The sequence below is a fragment of the Muntiacus reevesi genome, chromosome 18 (assembly GCF_963930625.1).
Source record: "Muntiacus reevesi chromosome 18, mMunRee1.1, whole genome shotgun sequence".
NCBI classification, from domain to species: Eukaryota; Metazoa; Chordata; class Mammalia; order Artiodactyla; family Cervidae; genus Muntiacus; species Muntiacus reevesi.
Genome location: NC_089266.1, coordinates 39,753,361 through 39,777,246, shown reverse-complemented (window position 1 = coordinate 39,777,246; position 23,886 = coordinate 39,753,361). Strand labels below are relative to the sequence as shown.

Sequence of the window (23,886 nt, the reverse complement as noted above, 5' to 3'; positions counted from 1 at the left end):
GATGCCAGAAAATAATGGAGCAACTGCTGCTGTCAGAAGGAAGAGTGCTGAGGACCACGCGTGTTGGAGTGGGACAGGAGCCCCGCTGCGGGGGAGGAAGGCTCTCAAGGAGTGATGTGTCCATGCGGGTTAATGGGCAGCCTGGGGAGGGGTATTTTATGAGGGTGAACTGTGGCAGGGGAGATTACAGGATGTTGGAGAATGCGAGGCCGAGGACAGAGCTAACGGGAAGGACCAACTGGAACCCAGGAAACGGGGGTTGCACTGACTCCTGGCTGCGCGCGGCGGGGACTGGGGTGGGGGTAGTGGGCGGTCCTTTGTGGGCGGAGCCCGGGGAGAGGGAGGGGCGGGGCCCGGGTGCCTGCCTGTTCGTTGGTGGGAGGACTCCGGCCGATAGGGGGCGCTGTGGGCCTGGCGGTCCTGACACCGCCGGCGGTTAGGTGGGACCGCGCGTGCGTGCGGGGCGGCGGAGGCTGGGTCTGTACCGCCCGGATCCCGAGCTGAGACTGCGGGCTGGGGCCGAAGCACGGCCTATTGTCCCGCCCCCCGGGGCCGCCCATTGTGTCGTGACGCTGACGTCGTCCTCTCAGCGCGGAGGGGGAGGGGCGGCCCGCGCCGCCGCCGGAGTCTCCGCCATGGACCTAGGTGGGTGCTCGGCTTCCCAGGCCCGGACCCACGTGGGCTGAGGTCCCACAACCGGTGACCAGGCAGTGCTGAGCGGGCCTGGGCTCAGGGAGCCCTCCGGGCCGGGGAGGGAGTTGGGAAGGCGAGGGTGTCCTGGAGACCGGGGGTCGGGAGGTCGGGCTCTAGCCAACCACTCCTCCGCCCGCCTCTGGCCAGCTCCGGGCCCCTTTCCACGTGAAGGGCCCAGCGGATGAGAAGTTTACGTTCCCGAGAGTTGTCAGGTTCGGGCACGTGTTTTGGAAAAGGCCGGTCTCCGGGAGCGCCTGGGAGAATCCGCTTGGATCCCTGATAGTCTCATTCATTGAACGTCTGTTGAGTTCTTGAGCAAGTGTCTGACTCTCTTGAGATGCTCATGGATAGAAGGAGATGATATCATATCCGTTTCACCAGAGTTTGGGCAACGTTTCACTGAGGTCACGTGTGTACAGGCTGGAGCCTGGTGCCTTTGCGCGGGACTAGCGTTCTTCAGCAGTTGTGGGCGCCGGTTGCAGCAGCCGAGGTGGCACGTGCCTCTTGAATACTGAGAGGCCAGGTCTGGGAGAAGGGAGTGGGGAGCTGGTATAAATTTGCAGCTGCTTGCCCAGCGCCACCCCCTCCCGCCAGACGTGCTTTTAAGGGACTGAGACCTGGAGGCTGTCCTGGAAGGGCTGGGGTGAGGCTTCCAAAGGTGTGCCAGTATTAGGAGGCTGTAGAGGAATATTCTGGACCCTGCCCCCAGCCAGCTCCTCCATGGTGGGGGAGGGGGGTAGAGTTGGAAGAGTTTGGAGCCTGGAGCTGCGGTGATCTGTCTCCCAGCCCCACTGCTTTGGAGTTCCGACATACTGCGCAAATTGCTTCTGAGTCTTAACGTTCTCATCTCTGAAACAGGAATGGTCCTCAAAAGGTTAATGTCACCATCAAAAGAGATCTTATACGCATACCAGCCAGTACAGTGCCTGGTACAGAGTAACCACTTAATCAACATAAGGAGTGGGCACTCACAAGCACCAGTTAACCATAAGTGATAAAACACTTGGGATTTGCCCAGCTATTAACTGCTTCTGGGACTTACTCCTTCAGGTAGCACAAATGTCCCTGGAAGGTGAGTCTCTGGTTCCAAACATCTCAACTGAGTGGATAGTGCAATAAAATTAAATGTACAGAGTCAGAAGGGAGCCTATTTGGGGGCCCTGGCAGAGCAACCTGAGCCAGAAAGAAGGCCCAGAACCCCCAGGGAGACTCCTTAGCAACCCAGCTCTTCCTGGGAGTCTGCCTCCGTCACTGGGCAGTCAGGTGGCGTGCCCTCGCGAACAGTGGATTGCAGCAGAAAACAGTGTATTTACGCTCTTAATGGAAAGGGCAGGATAGAACCCTGGCCCATGAAGATGGAGAAGCTGTGTCTTTGGGGGCACGAGGGACTGGCCCTGAGAAAGAGGGGAGAAGTCAGGAATATTGAAGAGTGAGCAGTGTTTGTACAGTGATTTAGTTTCTCAGCCAGAGGAAATACACCTTCAGAGCTGTGTGTGATGTTTCTGAGCTGGAGGAAGGGAAAGAATAGGGGCAAGATTCTAGTTCTGCCAACAGTGGAAAAGTTTGGGGGAACCAGAGTTCATCAAGCACCTAATCAGGGTTTTTTCTTTTTTTGGTTGCACCCAGTCTTAGTCGTGACATGGGAGATCTTTTAGTTGCGGCATGTGGGATCTAGTTGCCTGACCAGGGATTAAACCCTGCCTGGCCCTCTGTGTTGGGAGCCTGGAGTTGTAACCTCTCGATCACCAGGGAAGTCTCAGAATCTTTGTCCTGTCTAATTGTTGTTCAGTCACTCAGTCATGTTGGACTTACTGTAGCTATATCTCATTTAACCCTCAGCAGCCCTGAGAGATGGGTTTGGGAGCCAACAGTGGGCACAGACCCAATGCCAAGGGCTTGACTAGTATATACTGTTAATATTTGACCCTCACAGTTATAATGTGCAGTCTGTATTATCCCCACATATGCAGGAGGGAAGCTCAGAGAAGTAATCTGTCCAAGATGACACCGCTTTTGAATGGCTGAGCTAGGATTTAATACATGTCTGTCTAAACATCCCCTTCCTTGCTAAATCTATGTCGACTCATGGCTCACTGAAGAAAGGACTCTTTTGAATCAAGTGCAATCTTTTTTATCTATTTTCCTCTTGGTTTCTACAAAAGAAACCAGGACCCTTAGGAGCTTATTCTCTGATGGAAAAAGTTGTAGGAATTGAATTGTTTCCTTAAAAGGCAGACCATTTGAGATCCATTTGCAAGACAAGATTTTTAGAGAAAAGTAAGGAGGCCGGACTTGTCTGAGTGCTGCTGTGCCCACAGCGCTGGTCCATGCCCCCTCCTAGTCCTTATTGTCACTTAGAAGCTCAATGTCGTGTCCTGCAGTACATACTTGGTGGCTGCTGTAGTTTGGTCCTGTCCTTGTGTTTTCTTTCTCTCTCTCTCTCTCTCTCAACACTTCCTCCCCAAAGCCTCTGCTGGTCCATCCTTTGCTGGAGGGCGTCACCTCCAGGCAGATTCCTTGAGTTACCTTTCAAGGCTGACTTTCCAGCCCCCTGTTCCCATTGCCAGAGGACATCTCTAATGTTCTTCCTTCAAACTCCAAATAACCAAAACTGACCAGTGTTCCCTCCCAGCCCAATTCTTGTGTCCCCTGTGTCCAGCGGTGCCTGTTGTCTTCCCAGTTGCAGGCTAGAGAGCTTTGTTGTTGTTAGTTAATCGCTAAGTCATGTCTGACTCTTGTGACCCCCGCTGGACTATTAAGCCTGCCAGGCTCCTCTGTCCATGGGATTGCCCAGGCAAGAATACTGGAGTGGGTTGCCATTTCCTTCTCCAGGGACTCTTCCTAACCGAGGGATTGAACCCAGGTCTCCTGCATTAGAGGGCAGATTCTTTATCACTGAGCCACCAGGGAAGCCCCTAGAGAGCTGGGAGTCCTTTTTGATTCCTCAGCTAAATCCTTTGACTCCAGGTCTGCAGAAGCTCCTGGAGCCACCCCTTTTTCCCTGCTCCCACCGATCTCATTCAGAACCCTTATCATCTGTACCCCTAATCATGACAGCCCACCAACCAACTGCTGTCTCTCTCTAACCTCTGCTTACTGTTCTGGAAAATTTTTCACCATGTTCTATCCTGTTGGACTTCTGTCTTCTCAGGACCTTTGAATATCTGTGAGGAAATGACTATCCTGCACGGGGGCTTCTTGCTGGCCGAGCAGCTGTTCCGCCCCAAAGCGCTGGCTGAACTGACCAAGTCTGACTGGGAGCACGTTGGGCGGCCCATTGTGGAGGCTCTGAGGGAGATCTCCTCTGCCACAGCCTGCTCCCAGCCCTTTGCCTGGAAGAAGAAAGCGCTGATCATCATCTGGGCCAAGGTGCTAGAGCCCTACCCCATCACCCCTTCCGACATGGAAACCCGCTGGCAGGAAGATGTGTTCTTCTCTGTGGGCAACATGATCCCCACCATCAATCACACAGTCCTCTTTGAGCTGCTCAAGTCACTGGAAGCCTCTGGACTCTTTATCCAACTCCTGATGGCCCTGCCCACCACTGTCTGCCGTGCAGAACTAGAGCGCTTTTTGGAGCACATGACCATCGACACTTCTTCCAAGGACGTGGCCTTCTTCCTCGATGTCTGGTGGGAAATGATGAAGCACAAGGGCAATCAGCAGGACCCCCTGCTCTCCCAGTTCCAGACAATGGCCCACAAGTACCTGTCCTCTTCTGATGACTTCTCCCACCCCCCGAAGAGGTTCAAGTCCGATCCAGATGTGTGTCCAACCATGCCCCTGCTGGCCATGCTGCTCACGGGGCTGAAACAAATCCAAGACAGGATCCTGTGCCCCGGGATGAAGTGCTGCGCCTTAGCCAACTTGGCTGACATGCTGACCGTGTTTGCACTGATGGAGGAGGACCCCCAGGAAGTGTCCGTGACTGTGTACCTGGACAAGCTGGCCACGGTGATCTCCGTGTGGAACTCGGACACCCAGAACCCATATCACCAGCAGGCACTGGCAGAGAAGGTGAAGGAGGCAGAGCGGGACATCAGCCTGACCTCCCTGGCCAGGCTGCCGAGTGAGACCATCTTCGTGGGCTTCGAGTTCCTGCGCAGCCTGCTGCAGGAATGGGGAGAGGAGCTGCAGGCCTTGCTCAACAGCAACCAGGGGACCAGCTACGACAGCTTCCGGCTCTGCGATAGCCTGACCTCCTTCAGCCAGAACCTGAAGCTCTACCTGGACACCACCAGCCTGGCCAAGGAGGAGAGGCAGGTGGTCTCTGAGCTGGCAGAGTGCGTGGGGGACTTCCTGAGGAAGACGAACAGGGTGGTGAGGAGCAAGGGCAGCGAGCAGGACATCACCGCCTCCATCGCCATGGCCATCATCGAGCAGAAGATGGACCGCCACATGGAGATGTGCTACATCTTCGCCTCCGAGAGGAAGTGGGCCTTCTCAGACGAGTGGCTGTCATGCCTGCTCAACAACCGGGCTCTCTTCCGAGAGCCGGGCCTGGTGTTAAAGCTGCTGGAGACGGTGATGGAAGTCGGCACGACAGACAGGGCCATCTCCGAACCTCAGATCAAACAGGTGGTCGACTTGATCCTGGAGTGTTACGCACACCTCTCGCTGCCAGATAAAAATAAAGTCCTCTCTGGGGTCCTGCTCTCCTGGGGGCGCAAGGGCCTCTCTGAGAAATTGTTAGCTCACTTGGAGGGCTTTCAGGAGGACCTCAACACAACTTTCAACCAGCTCACACAGAGCGCCTCTGAACAGGGCTTGGCTAAGGCTGTTGCTTCCGTGGCCCGCCTGGTCATCCTGCACCCGGAGATCACGGTGAAGAAAGTGTGCAGCATGGCTGTGGTCAACTTTGGCACCCACAAGTTCCTGGCTCAGATTCTCACTGCCTTCCCCGCCCTCCGGTTTACAGAAGAGCAGGGGCCCGACTGCTCCACCACATTCGTGGTGTCCTGTCTCAAAGAAACGGTCTGGACCAAGCTCTCGACACCCCGGGAGGAGAAGCAGTTTCTGGAGCTCCTGAGCTGCCTGGTAAGTCCTACAAAGCCCCAAGGGATTCCAGTTGCTGCTCTGCTCGAGCCAGATGAGGTGCTAAAGGAGTTCGTCCTGCCTTTCTTAATGCTGGAAGTCAAAGAGGTGGACCTCAGTCTGAGGATCTTCGTCCAGACTCTGGAAGGGAGCACAAACCTGGAGGAATACTGGCTGCAGTCTTGCTCTCCATTCCCGCTCATCTTCAGCCTGTGCCAGCTCCTTGATGGCTTCAGCAAATACTGGCAGCTCCCCAAGGAGAAGCGCTGTCTCCCCCTGGATGGGAAGGATCTGGCCATCCACATCCTGGAGCTCCTCTGTGAGGTGGTCTCAGCTAACGCCGACACCTTCTCCCCGGACACCTGGGTCAAGTCCCTGTCCTGGCTCCACCGGAAGCTGGAGCAACTGGACTGGACTGTGGGCCTGAGACTGAAGAGCTTCTTTGAGGGCCACTTCAAGTGTGAGGTGCCAGCCACGCTCTTTGAGATCTGTAAGCTTTCTGAGGACGAGTGGACCTCCCAGGCCCACCCTGGGTATGGGCCCGGTACAGGCCTCCTGGCCTGGATGGAGTGCTCCTCCATCTCTAGCAGCATCTCTGAGCAGATGCTCACCCTCCTGGTGGTGGATGTGGGCAACCCTGAGGAGGTCAGGTTGTTCAGCAAGGGCTTCTTGGTGGCCCTGGTGCAGGTCATGCCATGGTGCAGCCCCCAGGAATGGCAGTGCCTTCACCAGTTGACCCGGAGACTGTTGGAGAAGCAACTCCTGCATGTCCCTTACAGCCTGGAGTATATACAGTTCGTTCCTCTGCTCAACCTGAAGCCCTTTGCCCAGGAGCTCCAACTCTCTGTACTCTTGCTTAGAGCTTTTCAGTTTCTCTGCAGCCAGAGCTGCCGTAACTGGCTCCCCGTGGAGGGCTGGAGCCACGTGGTCAAGCTCCTCTGCAACAGTCTGACCAATCTCCTGGACTCCGTTCGGTTGATACAGTCGGTTGGCCCTTGGGCCCAAGGACAAGAGCAGGACCTGACCCAGGAAACCCTGTTTTTCTACACCCAGGTGTTCTGTCATGTTCTGCACATCATGGCCATGGTCCCCCAGGAGGTCTGTGAACCTCTCTATGTCTTGGCCTTGGAGATCCTCACCTGCTACGAAACGCTGAGCAAGACCAACCCTTCCATCAGCTCCTTGCTCCAGAAAGTAAATGAGCAGCGCTTCTTAAAGTCCATCGCCGAGAACATCAGCCCCGAGGAGCGACGCCAAACCCTCCTGCAGAAGATCAGCAACTTCTGACCTCCGTGGGTCAGAAAACAGCCGGGCCTCCACTTGGCAGGCTTGATGGGGACTGGAGCAGAGCAGCAGAAACTTTTCAGTCATGTGGAATTGTACACAAGCCCCAAAATAAGACAGTAACAGTGTAAAGAAAATAGTTTCTTAGGTATTTGTAACATACAGGTTGTAATAAAATTCTCTTGAGTTTGACCTTGCCTCTTTTGAGTGTTTCTCAACAGTCTTCACTCCTCAATACACTCTGAAACTGGGCTCACCTTGACCTGAGCTCTTAGCTAGGGCGAACATGTTCATCATTGCACTTCTCCCTAGAAAGAAGTCTAAAGGTGAAACACTCAGGTAGACAGATTACGAGGCACATGCGTTCTTTTGCACTGAAACTCTTGAGACATTTTGTGGTGTCTTGGAAAGGGCAGGAACTAGGAAAAGGACTCTTTTTCTGTTACCAGTTGGCCAAGTGATTTGTGTGCCCACAAGGCCTGCAGCCACTGTAAAAGGAAGAGGTTGGGCCAAGAACATTAAGTGTTCGGGGGGTAGGTCAGTAACCTCCAGAAAATGAGTGTCCTGAGTCAAGAACTTCTGCCCCCCAGTGTTACCTCCATCCATTCACTGGATCCCAAAGGGGCTGTACTGAAACTGGTAAAGACAGCAGAGACGTGTTCAAAGGACGGGTGCAATTATCTTCTGCCTAGGATGGGTTGTCATGGTTTTGAAAAACATGTGGGAGTAGAAGATGGTGTGTGTGGATGCATGAAAAGGCAAATTTAAGGTTGTCCAGGATATATTATAGAATTCGGACGACTGGTGAGGTGTTTAACTGGGAGGCAAGGAAGGACAGATCCATACTCCCCAACCTAGTGAGGCAGTATTCGGGTTCCCTCCTGCACCTTTAGGTTCGGGTTCAGGTTAGTGGGCTGACTCTGTCTGTGGCCTATAATCGGGTTTCCACCCTCCTGACTCCTAGTTGGGATTCACCTAGGAAGAGAAGAAAGGGCCTAAAGTTACGTGACCACTGGGCGTGAAGTCTAGAACTCTTGGCACCGTGAATTACAGAAACACTTTAGAGTGAGGTATGAGCGAGGCCCTCCTAGAGGCTAAAAGTGTTCACATATCCCCTTTCCCCGCAACAGCCCACCTCTGCCCAGGTGATTGATAAGAACACAGACCAGAAACAAAGACACATAGTCACTTACTGGAAGTCGGCATGAATGTATTTCACAAATGAGAATTAAGTTGGAAAATATTAGTGCAATTTAATCACCACAGGGGTGATTAATAAAGATATACTGATAGTAAACAAAATGGTAAAAAAATTACAGCATTTTTTTTAAACGGCACCCATTAAAGACTGAAATAGTCAAAATTTGAGACACTGTCACACATTCGGTACTTCTAAAAGTTCAGACAACAATGAATTAAAGGCACTTAAAAAAAAAAATCTAGTTTTTCGCTACCACTTGGGAAGAAATTCCATGGTAGCAGTTTCTAAAATCCTTCCTTATTGTTACGGAATAATTAGTGTTGGCACCAGAGGATGCTATTTGCAAATGGTAGGTAGGAGTCAGTCCACAGAACATATTTGGGCCAGGGCTGTCTTGCACTCTTGCTCTCCAGCCTTCTGTGGCTAAATGGTGGTAACTCAGAGGAACAGGCTTTGGAACACAAGCTCTGGCTTATCAGGAAGCCGTCTAGACAAGACATCTCACGGTTTGGAATACTGAAGTCCATCCTACCCCATAGGAAAAGGAGTGTCAAAGAGTGGGGTTACCCAGTGAATAGCTCAGCAGCCATCATTTTGTGTTACCCCTGTAGTTTTTAACAAGAGCATCCTGTATGTGTGGATATGGGAGAAGCTGGGCTTAAGGGTGCTTAAAAAGGGAACAGTATCTTACCTGTTGACAACAAGCTCCTAAGTTTGACATTGGTCTTTCCAAGTCAACCTGCAGAGGTGCTCACCCATGGGCCTTCCTGCCTACTCAGGTGCTTCAGGCTCCCATCCCTGCCTCCTACTGCACCCTGCCAGAGAGACTTCTGATTGGAAGTCAGTGGACAGGATTTTATGTTGGCACATGGATGAGAATGAGGCAAAGGACCAACGGGTTATTTAGTAAACAATAAAAAACTACCTACCCACAGTGATTTTCCCAGGCCAGCATTATGTACATTATTACATAATGTAAAAATAATGTACATTATGTACATTATTTACAAAAAATTAAGTAAAGAACCAAGTTATCACTTGCTTCTGCTGGCCCAGCGTCTAGATACTGCCCTGAGTGGTTGGAAAGGTGGGGAGCCACCAATATTAGGACCAGGCAGATGCCCAGCTGCTTAGCACCTTGCAACCCCTTTCTCCACACTCCCTGTTTCTACCTCCCAGAGCCCTGGAGGTAAGACCCAAGGAAGGATTCTTGGGCATTGCATTAAAACCACCTCGCTGCCAGTGGAGCTCTGACAGGATCCAACAGTTATTACTAAGGGAAAAAGTGCTTTTGCAAAAGGGGCAGGTTAGAAGAGGGAGGTGATACTGAATATCCTTTAGAAAAACTCAAATCCATCTGCTGAACAATACCCAAAAGGCTGAGGCCACCCAAGACACAATTTGCAATTTGGTCCAGGGAATACTGAGCAGAGGCGGCCTCGCTGACTGACTCATGGGAGCCGTCAAGTGTCCTTTTTGGCTGGAGGAACATCAAAGAGCCGGGCTGCCTTTTTGCATAGCAGAGAGAACCAGTAGATCTGGGGAGCGATGAGGAAGGCATTGGCCACATTGCAGTGGAACGGAATGTGGAAGGGCACTCGGAGCAGGCTCAGTCCCTGCTGCCGGCCGTAGGACCAGTACATGAAGGGGAAAAGGAGGATCCGACACAAGAAGAAAGTGGTCAGTGTGAGGATTCCGTTCACCTTGTACAGCAGGGTATGCTGCTGCTTTAGCTGCAAAAGAAGAGGGAAGGAGAAAGCAAGGTCACCTTCGGGTTGTGACTAGCCTGAGTCCCACATGTACAGGTCAAGCATCTCCTTTTCCAACACTTGTAGAAAAGATCATTAAGTACTGCTGTATTGATACATGCATACAGTCCCAGATTTTTTCCAGCAGAGATGTGAAAGCCACCCAGCTGACAGGAGCCCAGAAACAGCAGATTAGAAAATCTGTGGACTTCCCTGGTGGGCCAGTGGTTAAGAATCCGCTGGCCAATGCAGGGGACACGGACTCAATCCCTGGTCTGGGAAGATTCCACATGCCTCAGGGCAACGAAGCCCATGCGCTACAACTACTGAATCCTCACACCGCAACAAGAGAAGTGACAATGAGGAGCCCACACATAAGAATGAGTAGCCCCCAACCACTGCAACTAGAGGAAAAAAACTCGAGAGCACCAGTGAAGACCCAGTGCAACCAAAAATAATTTTAAAAACACTTATGACCAGGAAAAATTACATATAAAGTGGAAGTCACTCAGTCACGTCCGACTGTGTGAGTCCATGGAGCCCGCCAGGCTCCTCTGTCCGTGGAATTCTCCAGGCAAGAATACTGGAGTGAGTAGCCATTTTCTTCTCCAGAGGATCTTCCCCATCCAGGGAGTAAACCTGGGTCTCTTGGATTGCAGGAAGATTCTTTACTGTCTGAGCCACCATAAAGAACTGGATCAAATGTGAAATCAAATGTACAATTTCACCCCCATGACTTGGAAGACCAACTGACCTTTAAGTCTGTTCAGGGGTCTCCTACCCCACTATTTGTAGCACTAAAGGGATTTCTCCAACTACCCCCACCCCCAGTCTCCAAGGAAAAGCAGAGTCGGTTCCCTTGGCACTATTTCTGCCACTCCACTCATACATGCCTGAATCAGAATTCTGCCCAGTGATACAAATGGAGTGCTCAGTTCTGCTGTGAAGATGCAGCCGACAAAGAAGTCCCCAAGCTCTCCCCTGAGCTTCTGCAGAGGAAAAGAGGAAAGAGGAAATAAGTAATGGAGGTTGAGGAACCACCGGAAGGAAGGTTCTTAACTGGGGCTATTGAAAAGGGTAACCCTGAGCAACCATGTAGGGGTGGAGTTGGGGGGTGAGGGAAAGTGCTCAATGGGCCAGTGCAGACCAGCTCACACTGGGGGGGCCTCCATAGTGCCCGGAATCCCCAGGGTCCAGAGGCAACTGCATCACACACAGGGCTTGCTCTGAATTTCAGTGTCAGCCAAAAGAAATTCTGCCGCCCACTTTCAGGTGTCCACTTAGTCCTGCCAAGGACACTGAAGCCAGATCAGTTCCATAAAATGCGTGCCAGGCCCCATGCTTGATGTTAGGGTCCCAACAGTCAAGAGAGGCTTGTCAAAATCACACCCTCTTGCTTCTCCTCTTATCCTTTCAGGAAAGCAGCACAGCGTGCAACAGCAGCAGCACAGTTTACCACCGAGGGGAGGTATGGAAACGCTCAGAGCCCCACTTTCTTCATCTGCCATAGAAGGCTAACAGGTTCTCTGATGATCACATCTGATTGCTTGCGTGTGTGTTAAGTCACTTCAGTTGTGTCTGACTCCTTGCAACCCCATGGACTGTAGCCCGCCAGGCTCCTCTGCCCACGGGATTCTCCAGGCAAGAATACTAGAGTGGGTTGCCGTTTCCTCCTCCAGGTGATCTTCCCAACCCAGGGATCAAACGCTCATCTCCTGTGGCTCCTGCATTGCAGGCAGATGCTTTACCGCTGAGCAACCAGGGAACTCATGTCTAATTATTTCTAATAATTTCTAATGACTATTAGAAAGCTGTGAGTTTTTAAACCAAACACCTGTCACCCGGTAGGTCCTCGGGAATGACTCGTTATCCCCTCTGCATTCCCATTTCTCTTCCTTGTTGGGTGAGTTTTTTTATTGGGCGGGGGGGGGAAGCAGATCTGGGAAGAAATTTAGAGGCTGTTTGTTTTGAGAGTCTGTGCTTTTGTGACATCAAAATAATGTATACAGCCCTCTCTGGGTACTATTAGGGCTAATAACCAGTTGATGGAGCTACTCTCATTTCTTTAAACAGTCTTTATGTTGTATATTGGTTTTTATCTTTTTAAAAAAAAATGTTTATTTATTTTACCATGCCAGGTCTTAGCTGTGGCATGTGGGATCTAGTTCCCTGACCAGGGATCGAACCCAGGCTCCCTGCACTGGAAGCTTGAAGTTTTAGCCACTGGATCACCACGGAAGTCCCTGGTTTTTAATCTTCAATGAACTAAAGGCAGAACCTTTGACAAATGCTGGAGAAGCCTTGAGGGCTAGGGAATCACCAGTAAGGAGGACCAGAAGTTTCAGATGTAATTCCTCCCTACACTGTGGCAGTAGCTGGCAGGAGGGCGGTGGGTAAGGCATCGAAGGAGAGGAAAAGGGGGAATCTGATGATCAGGGTGCCCAGTTCAACAAGAGAAACGAGTGACCTGGAGGCCATTACCTGGGCGATGGGCACAAGAACAAGCAGAATGAACACATGGTGTGTGATCATGAGGCGGTTTTTGCTTAGGAAGTTTCGAAAAATGGTGAGGGAATGTCTGCTGCTCTGGTCCCCGGCTCGATACCATTCACAGAGGTACATGGCGTAGGTGTCATAGATCATGTAGGGAATCAAAAACCAGACATACTCTCGGGCAAGCCAGTGCCTGAAAGAAAGCATATACGAAGTCCAGGAAGTAATTATGGGTATCAATTATGAAGGTTCACAGCCAGCCTCCACTTAAACACATTTGCTTTGGCTTTGTACTTCATCAGCTGTCTTGACCCCAGATACTTTACAGTGAAGATGCTGGAACTGACAGGGCGAGTGAACAACTTTCTTTAAATTTACGGGGCAAACTTGTAAGTGCCAAAGCCTTAGAAAGCAAGGATTCCCTCAGCACCCTGTGTTTTGGTGACTTGCCATCACTATTTGCCTACTCATTTGTAATGGCTTTTCTGGTACTTCGCGATACAGGCTGACTTTGAGGTAGATACCTCTACCAATGATTCAACTGCCCCACCAAGAAACTGGTTTGGAAGGCAGCCCACAGCCCAAATCCAATATTTCCAGTTTAACTCCACTTGTTGCTCAGCAGTTGAGTCTCTCTCACATCTGTCCGCAGCCCCACTCTAGGGAGTTTCTGGAAGAAGCCCTGGCCATTTTCTTTACAGCTGCACAGCTGAACTCTGCCACTCATTAAGAAAAATGTGTCTGGAAACGAGCCCAGATCTCAAGGACTACCTTACATCGGACAGATACCCAAAGAGAACCCAGACAAAAGACAGGGTTCCCATTTACTTGTCCAAAGGAGTTGAATCAATATTTGCTGAGTCAAAATGATAGTATTATCACTGTCGCAGAGCAGACTTGAAGGGAAGTCTCTACATAATTTCAGAAATTTTGGTCCCAGAAAAGCCATTCTACAGAAAATATATGTGAAAAAAAAAAAACATTAAAATGATGTACTATCTGGAGAAGGATGAGACTCACCAAATCAGCTAAGCTTAATGGAGTACCCACGTGTTAGGTAGATGAAACATTTCACTATTATGTGGCTCAAACTACCCAAACATCAGAATTTCCTGCAGTGCTTGTTTAGGACTCGATACCCCAGAGACTACACATGGTGTGCCAAGGGCCTCACGTCTGTATCTTTACCTTTGTCCCAAGTGACTTAACCAGAGGAGCCCATCCACTGAACAGGCAACATTGGGAATATATAGAGTGCCATTCACATTCTGGTTCCTGCATCATTCCACACTTAACCACAGCAAAACTAAATAATGAGTAAGCTGTGAAACAGGCAAACAAGTAATGGCAGATTTAATATTCATGCAGGTCAATTAACAGCTAAGTTCCATTGAGGTAAAAAAAGATGCAATATTTATTCTGCTGCCCATCTGTGGTCTGCACTGCTTTCTTGAAGCAATCTCAATTAAAACAACTATGAAGAGCTACTAAAAGCTCAGCTGAAATATAACTGACCTCTCCCCTTGAGTGGAGCCCAGGGTTTTAAAATTTTGCACACAGTACCGATTCAGTAAGATGACAAAGTGTGGCTATCAGAAGAATTCCCCAAAGATTTACTAGCAAGCAATCTGGATTATAATTTCAGCTACCACTAGCCTGGACCTTAACTACTTCTTTTATTAAATGAAGATAATAATCCTTGTCTTACTTCCCTGATAAAGTCATTGTGAAGATTAGAAAGTCAAAAGTATGAGAGTTCTTTTATTTATTTATTGATCATACCGCCATAGCTTATGGGATCTTAGTTCCCCAACCAGGGATTGAACCTGGGCCCCTGGCAGTGAACAAGTGCAGTCCTAACCACTGGACCTCCAGGAAATTCCTGATGAGAGTTCTTTTATTTTTTAAGTTATATTTATTTATTTTTGGCTGTGGTGGGTCATTGCTGCACAGGCTTTTCTCCGGTTGTGGTGAGCGGGGGCTACTCGTCGCAATGGTTCTCCTGTTTCGGAGCACGGGATCTAGGGCAAGAGGACTTCAGTGGTTGCAGCTCCCGGGCCCCAGAGCACGGGCTCTACAGTGTGGTGCATGGGTTCAGCTGCTCCGCAGCATGTGCGATCTTCCCAGATCAGGGATTGAACCTGTGTCTCCTGCACTGGCAGGCAGATTCTTTACCACTGAGCCACTGGTGAGCCCTGAGAGTCCTTTTCAATGTAAAAAGTACTGTCCAAATATAAGTGCTTAGGGAATTCCCTGGTGGTCCTGTGTTTAGGACTCTACACTGTCTCTGCTGGCCGATCACTGGTCTAAGGTCTAGCAAGCCTCACAGTATGGCCAAAACAAACAAACAAACAAACAAAAGTAAGTGCTTAAAGAGAGAAATTGCCTAGAGCTGTGGCTCTCAGCCCTTTTAAGGATCTGGATCTCTTTAAGATGATGATGAAAGCCCTGGCCCCACACATTCTGCATATAATTTGGGAAGATTCATAGACATCTCCTTCTACCTACAGACATTCTATATGAAGGCCTAAAGTTCAAGGGCATATGATAGAAAAATATTTGGATGAACAGACTATGAACCCCGAAGGCTTTTTCCCTGCCACCAGATGATCTAGGTGCCTTTAGAGCATCCTTGTACATCCATGTAAGGTAAGGGTGGTGTCTGTCTCCATTCTGAAAGCAGAGAATGAATCTAAGGGATAAAGTTACACAAAAGAAGGACGCTGAAAGCCAAACTCAGATGCCCAAGCCCCTGAGACACAGGGCTAAAGAACTGAAAGTTAATCATGTGCAGACCTCTTTTCTGAAATGTGTAGCAGCTCCCTGCAGCTTGCCCAGGAGTACTGTGGGGCTGCATCTGCCTTTATCTCTGCAAAGGAGGCGGGTGTCAAGTTTGACCTGACAGACTGGAGTGAGGGAGCTTGCTGCAACATCGGAAAATGCTCAATTAAAATACATATTGAATCCAGCCAAGCAAAAGCTGTTAGCCTTAGATGCATGCAGTTAAAGTCACTTGACCTGTCTTCTCTCAGCATCTACAGTGCGTTGCCAATAGCTGGTCTTGTCTAAAAAGAGGCAAAAAAAGAAAAGCACAAACATCATGATGGCAGGACAAATCTCAAGTAAGATCCAGGCACAGAATTTGCAGGCCACAGTGAGTCAGACGCCCCACTCAGGCTCCCCTGCCATTCCAGTCCCAACAGGCAAAAAGCAAGACTTTAAGCAAGTCACCATGAGAAAGGGATCAGGACAGGCTACTAACTTTCCCCGCACATTTGACAGTCGCTCTTCAACTTATCTGTGAGGAAGAAAGAGTGATTCTGAGAAGACAAATGAAAAGGATGGCTTTAAAAGTGGGGGGTGAGATGGTGGGGACCACCATTGCACAGGTCTAAATACTATACAAAGTAGAGTCCAGGTCTTTATGATATGTTTTACCGGATGCACATTTGCTGCCCCAGCCCTGGACTGAGCTCTAACACACACAGGAGTCAGTTTTCCAAAAGCTCCAGGAAACTCTTCATCACCTTCATCTTTCAGATGAAAGAAGAAAGCAGCATTTGTAAGGAAAGGGATGAGGGGTTTGTTCCTTTCTTTAGGAGGGCTCTACTAACCACACTGGACATACCTTGGCCCTGGAGTCCAGAGTACGACCCCAGGGAGGTCATTTAAAAGCATCAAAAGCCTTACTTTCACTTTTGAGTAATTTTCACAGGCATCAATCTCATAAAGAACTTGGGTCGACAGACCACACTGTCCTCTAACACGCCTTAAATCAGACTCAAGTCTCTAAATGTCGTTATCTAGCATTTCCAAGCTGCCGATGCTGAAGGAGGTGAGGAGAGGAGGGAACTAATTCTGGTGCCCAAGTTTCACCCATTAATCAGCTGTCTGATGGCTTACGCTGATAAAGAACTAGTGACTGTGGGCCACTCAACTGTGGAAACCTCGAAAGAGTTCGGCGCTGTGATTTGTGTAGCTTTCAACCGGCATCCGCATCGGATGTTACCTGTCGGTGATCACGTCGCTGCAGGAGCGGATGACGATTATCCCAGACCCGGTGGCCAACACAGCCTGCACGGAAGAAACCAGCCTAACGAGCAGCAGAAAAGAGAAACGGGGTGGGGTGGGGTGGTGAAGAGCGCCCTCAATCCAGCCCCACGGACAGCATGAAGCCAGAACCCTGCAACCTGACTTTCCCCAGGCTGCCGGGGCACCGAGGGCCGCCACCCCGCTACTGACCCCCCAAGCCACTGGTAGATGTCGGAGGTCGGGAGACGCTCCTCCCGGTCCTCATCAGCGCCGGCAGCCGACCCCCGCTTCTCGCCACCCCCACCCCTCCCCGGCAACCGCCTCCAGCCACCTCCGTCTTCCTCCTTCCCTCTGGGGCAGGACGCACAGGGTCCTCGGAGCGCTCCGGCCGGCGCCGCGGAGGGGCGAGGACCCGGGAGGCAGCCCCCTCGCTTCCTGTCGCCCCCCTTTTCCGCCCTGGGCTCGGCACGGGGCGGGCGCGGCCGGGGCGGGTAGCCGGGCGGCGGCACGGGCTCGCCCCGTACCTGGTGCTGATCATCACGCAGTCGTGGTGGGTCCAGGCGGGCCGCGCGCGCCGCAGCCCCCAGGTGCAGACCCCGAAGAGCCCCGGGAAGAAGAGCGAGCCCCAGGCCAGCGGCAGCAGCATGGGTGCTCGGGCTCGGCCGCCTCGCTCGGCGCCCTCGGCGTGGCTCGGTCGGCTCCGCGCGCGCAACTCGGGGACTGGCGCGGCCCGCCCGCCCCTATTTCTACCCTCCGCCCTCCGCCCCCGTCCCGGCCCGCCGCGACTCTAGCCGCCGCCGGGCGATGGCCCGGAGCTCGCGGCGCCACTCCCCGCGTGACCAGGCCGCGGACCGCGATAGGCGCGGGCGGCTGGGCGGGGCGGGGTCTCGCCGCCGCCGCCCCTGGGCCGGAGGCTGCCCCGGGTTCCCCGGCCGGCCGGCCGGCGAGTGAGCGGCGGCGGGACCTACTGCCCGCCGGGCCCTGAGCGCGCGGATGCTGCGCCCCCGACCGGCCGCCGCCCGGCCGAGGCTGTGGGGGCAGCGCCGAGGCTCTCGCGGCTTTTGTTCCGTCACCGCGGACGCCTGCCCCTCCCGCGGGGACCCGCGCGGCCAACGATCCGCCCCGCACCTGCCCTCCCCAGCCCCGGGCCAAGCGGCGGGTGGGGGAGCCCCCGAGAGAGCCAGGTAGGAAAAGGCGCCGGGCCGGGACCCCCAGAGCCGCAGGGCAGGGGCGTGGCCCGGCGCGAGCCCGGCGGCGGGCGTCTCTCAGGCGGAGGGAGGAGACGGCGGGTGGGCTGATGGCCGTCCGCCTGCGCGGCTTGTCTATGAAGCAGTCTAGCTTCCAAGTGGGATTCTTAAGGAAATGGTCTCTCTGCCGGCCAAAGATGGCTTTTCCACGTCCTGCCAACTGCTCGACTTTCTCCTGGGGAGCATCGCTCCGAAAAACATGAAATCCTGAAGCCAGCAGTTCCTCTCTCAAACCTCAGAGCGCGGTGGGGTCTCACGGCCGCAGACTTGCTGTGGTGTTGCGGTACTGTCTCTTGCCTTTGGGGCAAGATACCATCCCGTCCTGGTGATTGTTGTTGTTATTGTTGTTGTTGATAACGTCATCCTTATTTCAGAGTTCTTGGATCAGATGCCCTGGACTTGAGTGGAGTGAATCAAATTGTTTTCACTCGGCACCAAACACAGAGCACCGATACATAAACATCAGTATTACCGGCTTCTCTTCTCTTGGGATTTGCCAGAGTTTTACTTTGGTCTGTATCTTCCACAGCTCACAAAGGGGAGCAAGACAATTCATTTACATCTACAGCAATCGAAAGGTACTATAGGTCTCTTCAAATCACCATCATGGAAAATGTTGACCAAAGCCCTCTCAGAGGACTCTGGAACAGATGGACTCAGCCTCCCTGGGCCACTTTGCTCATTTGTGAAATTGAAAAGGCTGAATTACAAACCCTCTTAGGTTCTTCCTGCCCCCAAATCTTTAAGATTCTATGACTTTTATAAGCTAACAGATTATTTCTGTTAGATGCCAATTAAATCTTCTCTAACATCGCAGTTGCTGGTGTAGAAGCAGATACAGAGTAAACACAGCTTTCAACATCTTCCTATATGTAGTTAAACTGAGAGGTTTAGCCAACAGTAAGTAAGCAGAAGGGGGCTTCCCTGATGGCTCAGCAGGAGAGTCTGCCTGCAGTGCAGAAGGTCTGGATTTGATCCCTGGGTCAGGAAGATCCCCAGGAGGCCAGCATGGCAACCCACTCTAGTCCTCTTGCCTAGAGAATCCCAGGGACAGAGGAACCTGGCAGGCTGCAGTCCATAGGGTTGCACAGAGTTGAACACAACTGAAGCGATAAGCAGCAGCAGCAGCAAGAAAGCAGAAAACCCAAAGAAAAGTGTGATATTTCTTGTACGGAGGGCAACATCTCTGACTCCCCAAATCACTGCCAACACAATTGGTAGAAATGTGAAAGATACATCCATTTGGTAGCAAGGTATCTGGCAAATAAAAGGCTATCTGTACATTCATATTTGCAGCTATCTGTAAACCTTCCATTCTCTCCAGAACAGCAAATCCTTCTGCACTGCAATTTCCACTCCCTGCCCATTTATCCCAGTCACCTCCAGCTCTTCCAGAGAGGGACAAGTGGTCATAAGTCCTTGCCACCATCTCTCCTTAAAGGGATCAGCAACCTGCATCAACGATGAAATACTTTTAAGTGATGTGAATCAACAGGTCGTTTGTACGGCTCTTAAAGAGTCTATGAAAGGAAAACAAAACAACAGATGTTTCATGCAGAGAAAATAACCAGTAAAATCAACTTCAAAAACCATGCTCGTGAAGTTGCTAAAATGTTTAGGGTGAATCACCAGAAGGGCAACAAGCATAAACATGAGCCTTGGCTTTTCAAGTGATCCAAAAACGCCTGTGGGCAAACGATAAAGTTGAGTAAAAAGCATCAAAAAAATTTTTTTTTTAACACAAACTTCCACTATCCCTTCAAAAGTCTTGAGGCAAACGATTCCTCCTGCAAGAAGGAATCTGTCTTCCAGGCAGGTTTCTAAGTTCATTTTCTGAACTGCCTTTGCATTTGCATAGTAAGCATGTTGGTTTTTATTTGTACGCTCTTTCTTCAAAATAGGACCATGTCGGGGATTTCGTCTATTCAGTGGTTAGGACTTGGCGCTCATTTGGGGAACTACAATCCCGCAAGCTGCGTGGTGTGACCAAAACAAACAAACAAACAAAAAGAAACAGGATTTTTTTGTTTTGTTCCCTAAGTTACACCTGGCACATTGCAAATGCTCGAGAAATGTGTGATACTTTTCAAAGCTAATGCTTATTGAGTGCTCACAATATGCCAGGTACTGGATCCAACATTTTGCATGTATTATCTCATTGGTTTGTCATGAAAAATCTATTACCCTCACTCAGCATGAGTGAGTGAGTATGTGTGTGTGTGTCTGTCTTCAAAATGAGACCCAAAGCAACTAAAATATCGCTAAGGTCAGACTGCTAGTAGCAGCACTGGGAGTTAAATTCAGTATTTTCTGCCTTCAAGGTCAGTGTACCTAATGACTATTCTGCCATCAAACTTGATAAGCAAGGAGAGAGTACGTAATTCTTTTTCACAATGTGGTTTTTGACTAGTAACGATTGTTCCTAATTGTTTACCCACAAATAGAAGTGTATGGGATGGAGTTTATGGGCTCTGATGCCATTATTAACACCATTTTATATTTATATATGACTATAATTTTTCAAACCATTTTACATGTATTATCTGACTTGGTTCTCAAAATAACCAACCCAGGGAGGTAGATAAGCATATTATTTTCATTTTATAGATAAGAAAACTTAGGTGCAAATGGTAAATAGAATTGCCACTCTACAAAGTGGCAAAACTCAAATTAGGACGCAGGACTCCTGATTCATGTTCCAGTGTGATTTCAACTACTTCATGCTATAGGGTTGGGAAGAAATTTAAGGAGGTTTTAATTATACTTCCTTTGTGGGTTTCAGGAGTGAGGTTTGGGTTACTGGATGTTAAGACTTATTTACCTAATCAGAATCACACCCCTTGAATGGGAATCAATAAAGCTTCCAGTTTTGAAGGGCTGTGGTGGGATTTCTCAGTGGTTTCTTCTGCCACAGATCCTGCTTCTTGGTCCCCACCTCTCCCAGCACTTTAGATCCCAAGCTGGATACCGTCAGGAAGTAAGATCCATGACTCTCCCCATATCTGCTCCCTGGCTTCTCCAGCCTTAAACTGAAAATTCCATATTTACTTGTAAAATACTTTGAGAATACTCAAGTGAATAGATTGCTGGAGAAATATCAATAACCTCAGATATGCAGATCACACCATCCTTATGGCAGAAACCAAAGAAAAACTAAAGAGTCTCTTGATGAAGGTGAAAGAAGAAAGTGAAAAAGCTGGCTTAAAACTCAACATTCAGAAAACTAAGATCATGGCATCCAGTCCCATCACTTCATGGCAAATAGATGGGGAAACAATGGAAAAAGACTGAGATTCACACATGAAACATCTTCACATCGAGCTCCTGAGCCAAAAGAGAACTTAGAGGTCTCCATCCACTCATCTACTTTAAAAATCATAACAAAGAAAATGAAAGTCTTTTGAAATAAAAATTGTTTTATTGAGAACCACACTTCCTTTCTGCATTAGGGACAGGTGAAGCAGAGACAGGACAGGAAGGGGAGGATAAAAGGAGAAAAGAAGTGATGGGAAGAGACATGGTAAGAAAGATACAGCACAGGAAGAAGAGCCATCGGAGGAGACTGAGATAGAAACAGTCAATGGGAATAGAAAAGGCCAAGCTCCAGCCTTCCACACAGGAAAACAGACATAGAGATACAGATCCAGAGATTGGAGTTCACAACAGGCAAACAAGAGGAAAAGGGCTGTAAGACGCAGAGAAAAATGAAATGAGGTGGACAAAGGGAAAGAAAGTGACTGCCATTAATGGAACATCTCTCCCTTTAGGCTACCACCAGCAAAAGTGGCAACTTGGTCTTAGGACTCCGAGTGTGACCAGGAGGAAGTCAGTCACCTTCCTCTTTTTTCCCTCCTGTACTGATTGCACTCAGTAAGAACACTTGGTCAATATGGCCTTTCACGGATCCCTATGTTTGTATTTTCTCCTATAGACTGAATGCTCCCGATGGGCAGGAGGGACACCCAGCACCAGGGTTAGGATTAGAGATACCGGAGTACCCCTTCTGGCTCTGCTGCTCCGAAGCTGTGTGACGTGGAGAAAACGACCTGCTCTCCCCTGCAAATGGGCGTGCCTCTCCGCCTGTCTCGCCGGAATTGTTCTTTCTCTTGGTATCGCCACAGCACAGTAACTTGCTATTAAGCTTCTCAATAAACATCTATTAGGTCGAAGATGCCTGGCCTGAGCCAACTTCCAGACTGCAGCTTCCTCAGTGTCTTCCTGGACTGTTTGCAAAAGCTAACTGTGAGTCTGAGAAGCACAGTCACACTCAAGCACATGGCTTCTGCAAACAGAGGCCACAGCTGCACCCCACAGGGAAGTCTTTGCTTCTGCACACACTGATAATGATCCCTGTCAATAAAAAACATAATTTACACAGAGAGCTGATTATACAGTGCTTGCCTTTGTGTATTGCTTCACATTTTTCAAAGTCCTTTCACATATGCATTTCCTTTGCTTATAAATGCAAAAATTTGCTTGTTTGCAGAAGGCCACACCTAGCTAAAGGTAGTCAACTTAAAAAAATATTCCAGAATGTTGATCCATTAAGGAAATTACCTTTGAAATTAGTTAGAACCAGCTGTGAATAAATTCAGCTGCCTTCTTAAAAACAGCAGATCAACAATTTTCAGTGTCTTCATGTCTCATCAGTAATTCCATAAAAGGTTGATTTTGCTTACTCTATTTAACTAAACTCAGATAATTTCTTTGTCTTTTTTGGTTTTCTGATCATAAAAGTAATACTTTAAAAAGTAAACCATGCCCAGTATAGAAAATAATAATCATAAATAATGCTATCACTGAGATATTACTCTCAGATTGTTAACAATTTTGAAGAATTCCTCCCAGCTTCTTTATATGCACATGTTATATATCTGAGGTCATGCTTTAAGTTAATTATGAATATTAATATTTCACTTATCATAAGCATTTTCAATGCTGAGTTTCACAAACCTGATTTTTAATGTCAGAAATGATTTCATATTTGAATTATTATAGATTATCTTTCAAAGTGGCTTTTCAGTGGTTTTTAAAGAAATTCTTAACTGAGGGTGAGAGCAGCTTTGTTCAAAGATGCACCTTGGCACACAAACTTAGGGCCGTCTTCTTTTCTGGTAACTTTATCCTTTAAAGTATTAAGATTCCCATCCTTACTCACACTCTCAGTTTCTGTTTTTAAAGTGGCATCATAATATCAATAGAAACCCAAAGCTCCTATTTAAGTATCTAGTCTTTTCCCCTTTATAGGCTGAGCTCTATTAACCTATGCAGTAAACTACAGTTATGTAGGTGCTTGGTACTTAAGAAATGAACAAGGGAAAAGCATTCCTATTAAGCTAAGTGTGTGGTGTCTTTGGCCACGCACAGTCAATTTCAACCCCAAGAGTTAATTACAGCTCAGTAAGATTGTAGGTGAAAATCTAAATGGCTGGAAACTAAGAACAGTGCAGACAACTATAATTCAAAAAGATACATGCACCCCTGTGGTCATAGCAGCAGTATTCACAATAGCCAAGACATGGGAACACCTAAATGTCCATCAACTGATGAATGGATAAAGAAGATGTGCTACATACATAACAATGGGACATTACTCAGCAGTAAAAAAGAGTGAAACATGCCATTCGCAGCAACACAGGTGGACATAGGGATTGTCGTACTAAGTGAAGTCGGAAAGAGACAAACATCACTAACATGTGGAATCTAAAATATGACAGAAGTGAAATCTACAAAACAGAAACAGACTCACAGACATAGAGAACAGACCTGTGGCTGCCAAGGGGGAGAGGGAGGGGCAGGGATGGAGTGGGAGTTTGGGTAAGCAGATCCAAACCGTGATGTATAGAATGGGTAGCAGCAAGGTCCTACTGTATAGAACAGGGAACTACATTCAATAGCCTGGGTAGATCATAATGGAGAAGAAAATAAAAAAGAAAGAAAGATATATGTATAACTGAACCACTTTGCTGTATAACAGATATTAACAAACTATAAATTGACTATACTTCAATTAAAGAGAAAGAACAATGCAAAGAAAACTGATTGATTACAGACACTTAGAAGTCTAATTTGGGGAGGAATCTTCATTATATATAGCAAAAAGAACCTCAGCCCCAGGCATCCTGGCACATGCTTCTGTGGCAGCTGAGTGTCA

The 23,886-nt window shown here is 49.2% G+C and overlaps 2 protein-coding genes and 1 long non-coding RNA gene across 4 annotated transcripts; 2 read left to right on the top strand and 1 right to left on the bottom strand.

Moving 5' to 3' along the window:
• The first annotated feature begins 371 nt into the window (after nucleotides 1-371).
• GEMIN4 (gem nuclear organelle associated protein 4) lies at nucleotides 372-7,203 on the top strand. Its single transcript, XM_065910637.1, has 2 exons — nucleotides 372-645; nucleotides 3,845-7,203. Exons 1-2 carry the CDS (start codon nucleotides 636-638, stop codon nucleotides 7,012-7,014), a joined length of 3,180 nt encoding a protein of 1,059 aa, XP_065766709.1. The 5' UTR covers nucleotides 372-635; the 3' UTR covers nucleotides 7,015-7,203.
• A 1,001-nt stretch (nucleotides 7,204-8,204) lies between these two features.
• On the bottom strand, nucleotides 8,205-17,242 carry TLCD3A (TLC domain containing 3A). Of its 2 annotated transcripts, XM_065909987.1 has the most exons (5): nucleotides 17,010-17,242; nucleotides 16,463-16,546; nucleotides 12,442-12,646; nucleotides 10,854-10,949; nucleotides 8,205-9,945 (listed from the first exon to the last, which is right to left on the bottom strand). In XM_065909987.1, the coding sequence occupies exons 1-5, from the start codon at nucleotides 17,129-17,131 to the stop codon at nucleotides 9,676-9,678; spliced, it is 777 nt and encodes a 258-aa protein (XP_065766059.1). In that variant the 5' UTR covers nucleotides 17,132-17,242; the 3' UTR covers nucleotides 8,205-9,675. The 2 variants fall into 2 exon arrangements, 1 of the variants encoding a protein (XP_065766059.1); XR_010659682.1 differs by lacking the exons at nucleotides 8,205-9,945; nucleotides 10,854-10,949 and having other exon boundaries at nucleotides 12,513-12,646; nucleotides 16,392-16,546.
• A 136-nt stretch (nucleotides 17,243-17,378) lies between these two features.
• LOC136149595 (uncharacterized) lies at nucleotides 17,379-22,113 on the top strand. The gene is made up of 2 exons (XR_010659683.1): nucleotides 17,379-17,669; nucleotides 21,664-22,113. It is a non-coding gene; the product is annotated as an uncharacterized lncRNA (long non-coding RNA).
• Nucleotides 22,114-23,886: the final 1,773 nt, after the last annotated feature.

What these genes read in the sequence shown, in the direction of transcription:
- TLCD3A (XM_065909987.1), bottom strand. Translation starts at nt 17,131, where the DNA reads ATGCTGCTGCCGCTGGCCTGGGGCTCGCTCTTCTTCCCGGGGCTCTTC. An exon ending in TGCGTGATGATCAGCACCAG is followed by an intron (nt 16,547 to 17,009) that starts GTACGGGGCGAG and finishes GCTGCTCGTTAG; the next exon opens with GCTGGTTTCTTCCGTGCAGG. An exon ending in TTCTTGTGCCCATCGCCCAG is followed by an intron (nt 10,950 to 12,441) that starts GTAATGGCCTCC and finishes TTTCCTCTGCAG; the next exon opens with AAGCTCAGGGGAGAGCTTGG.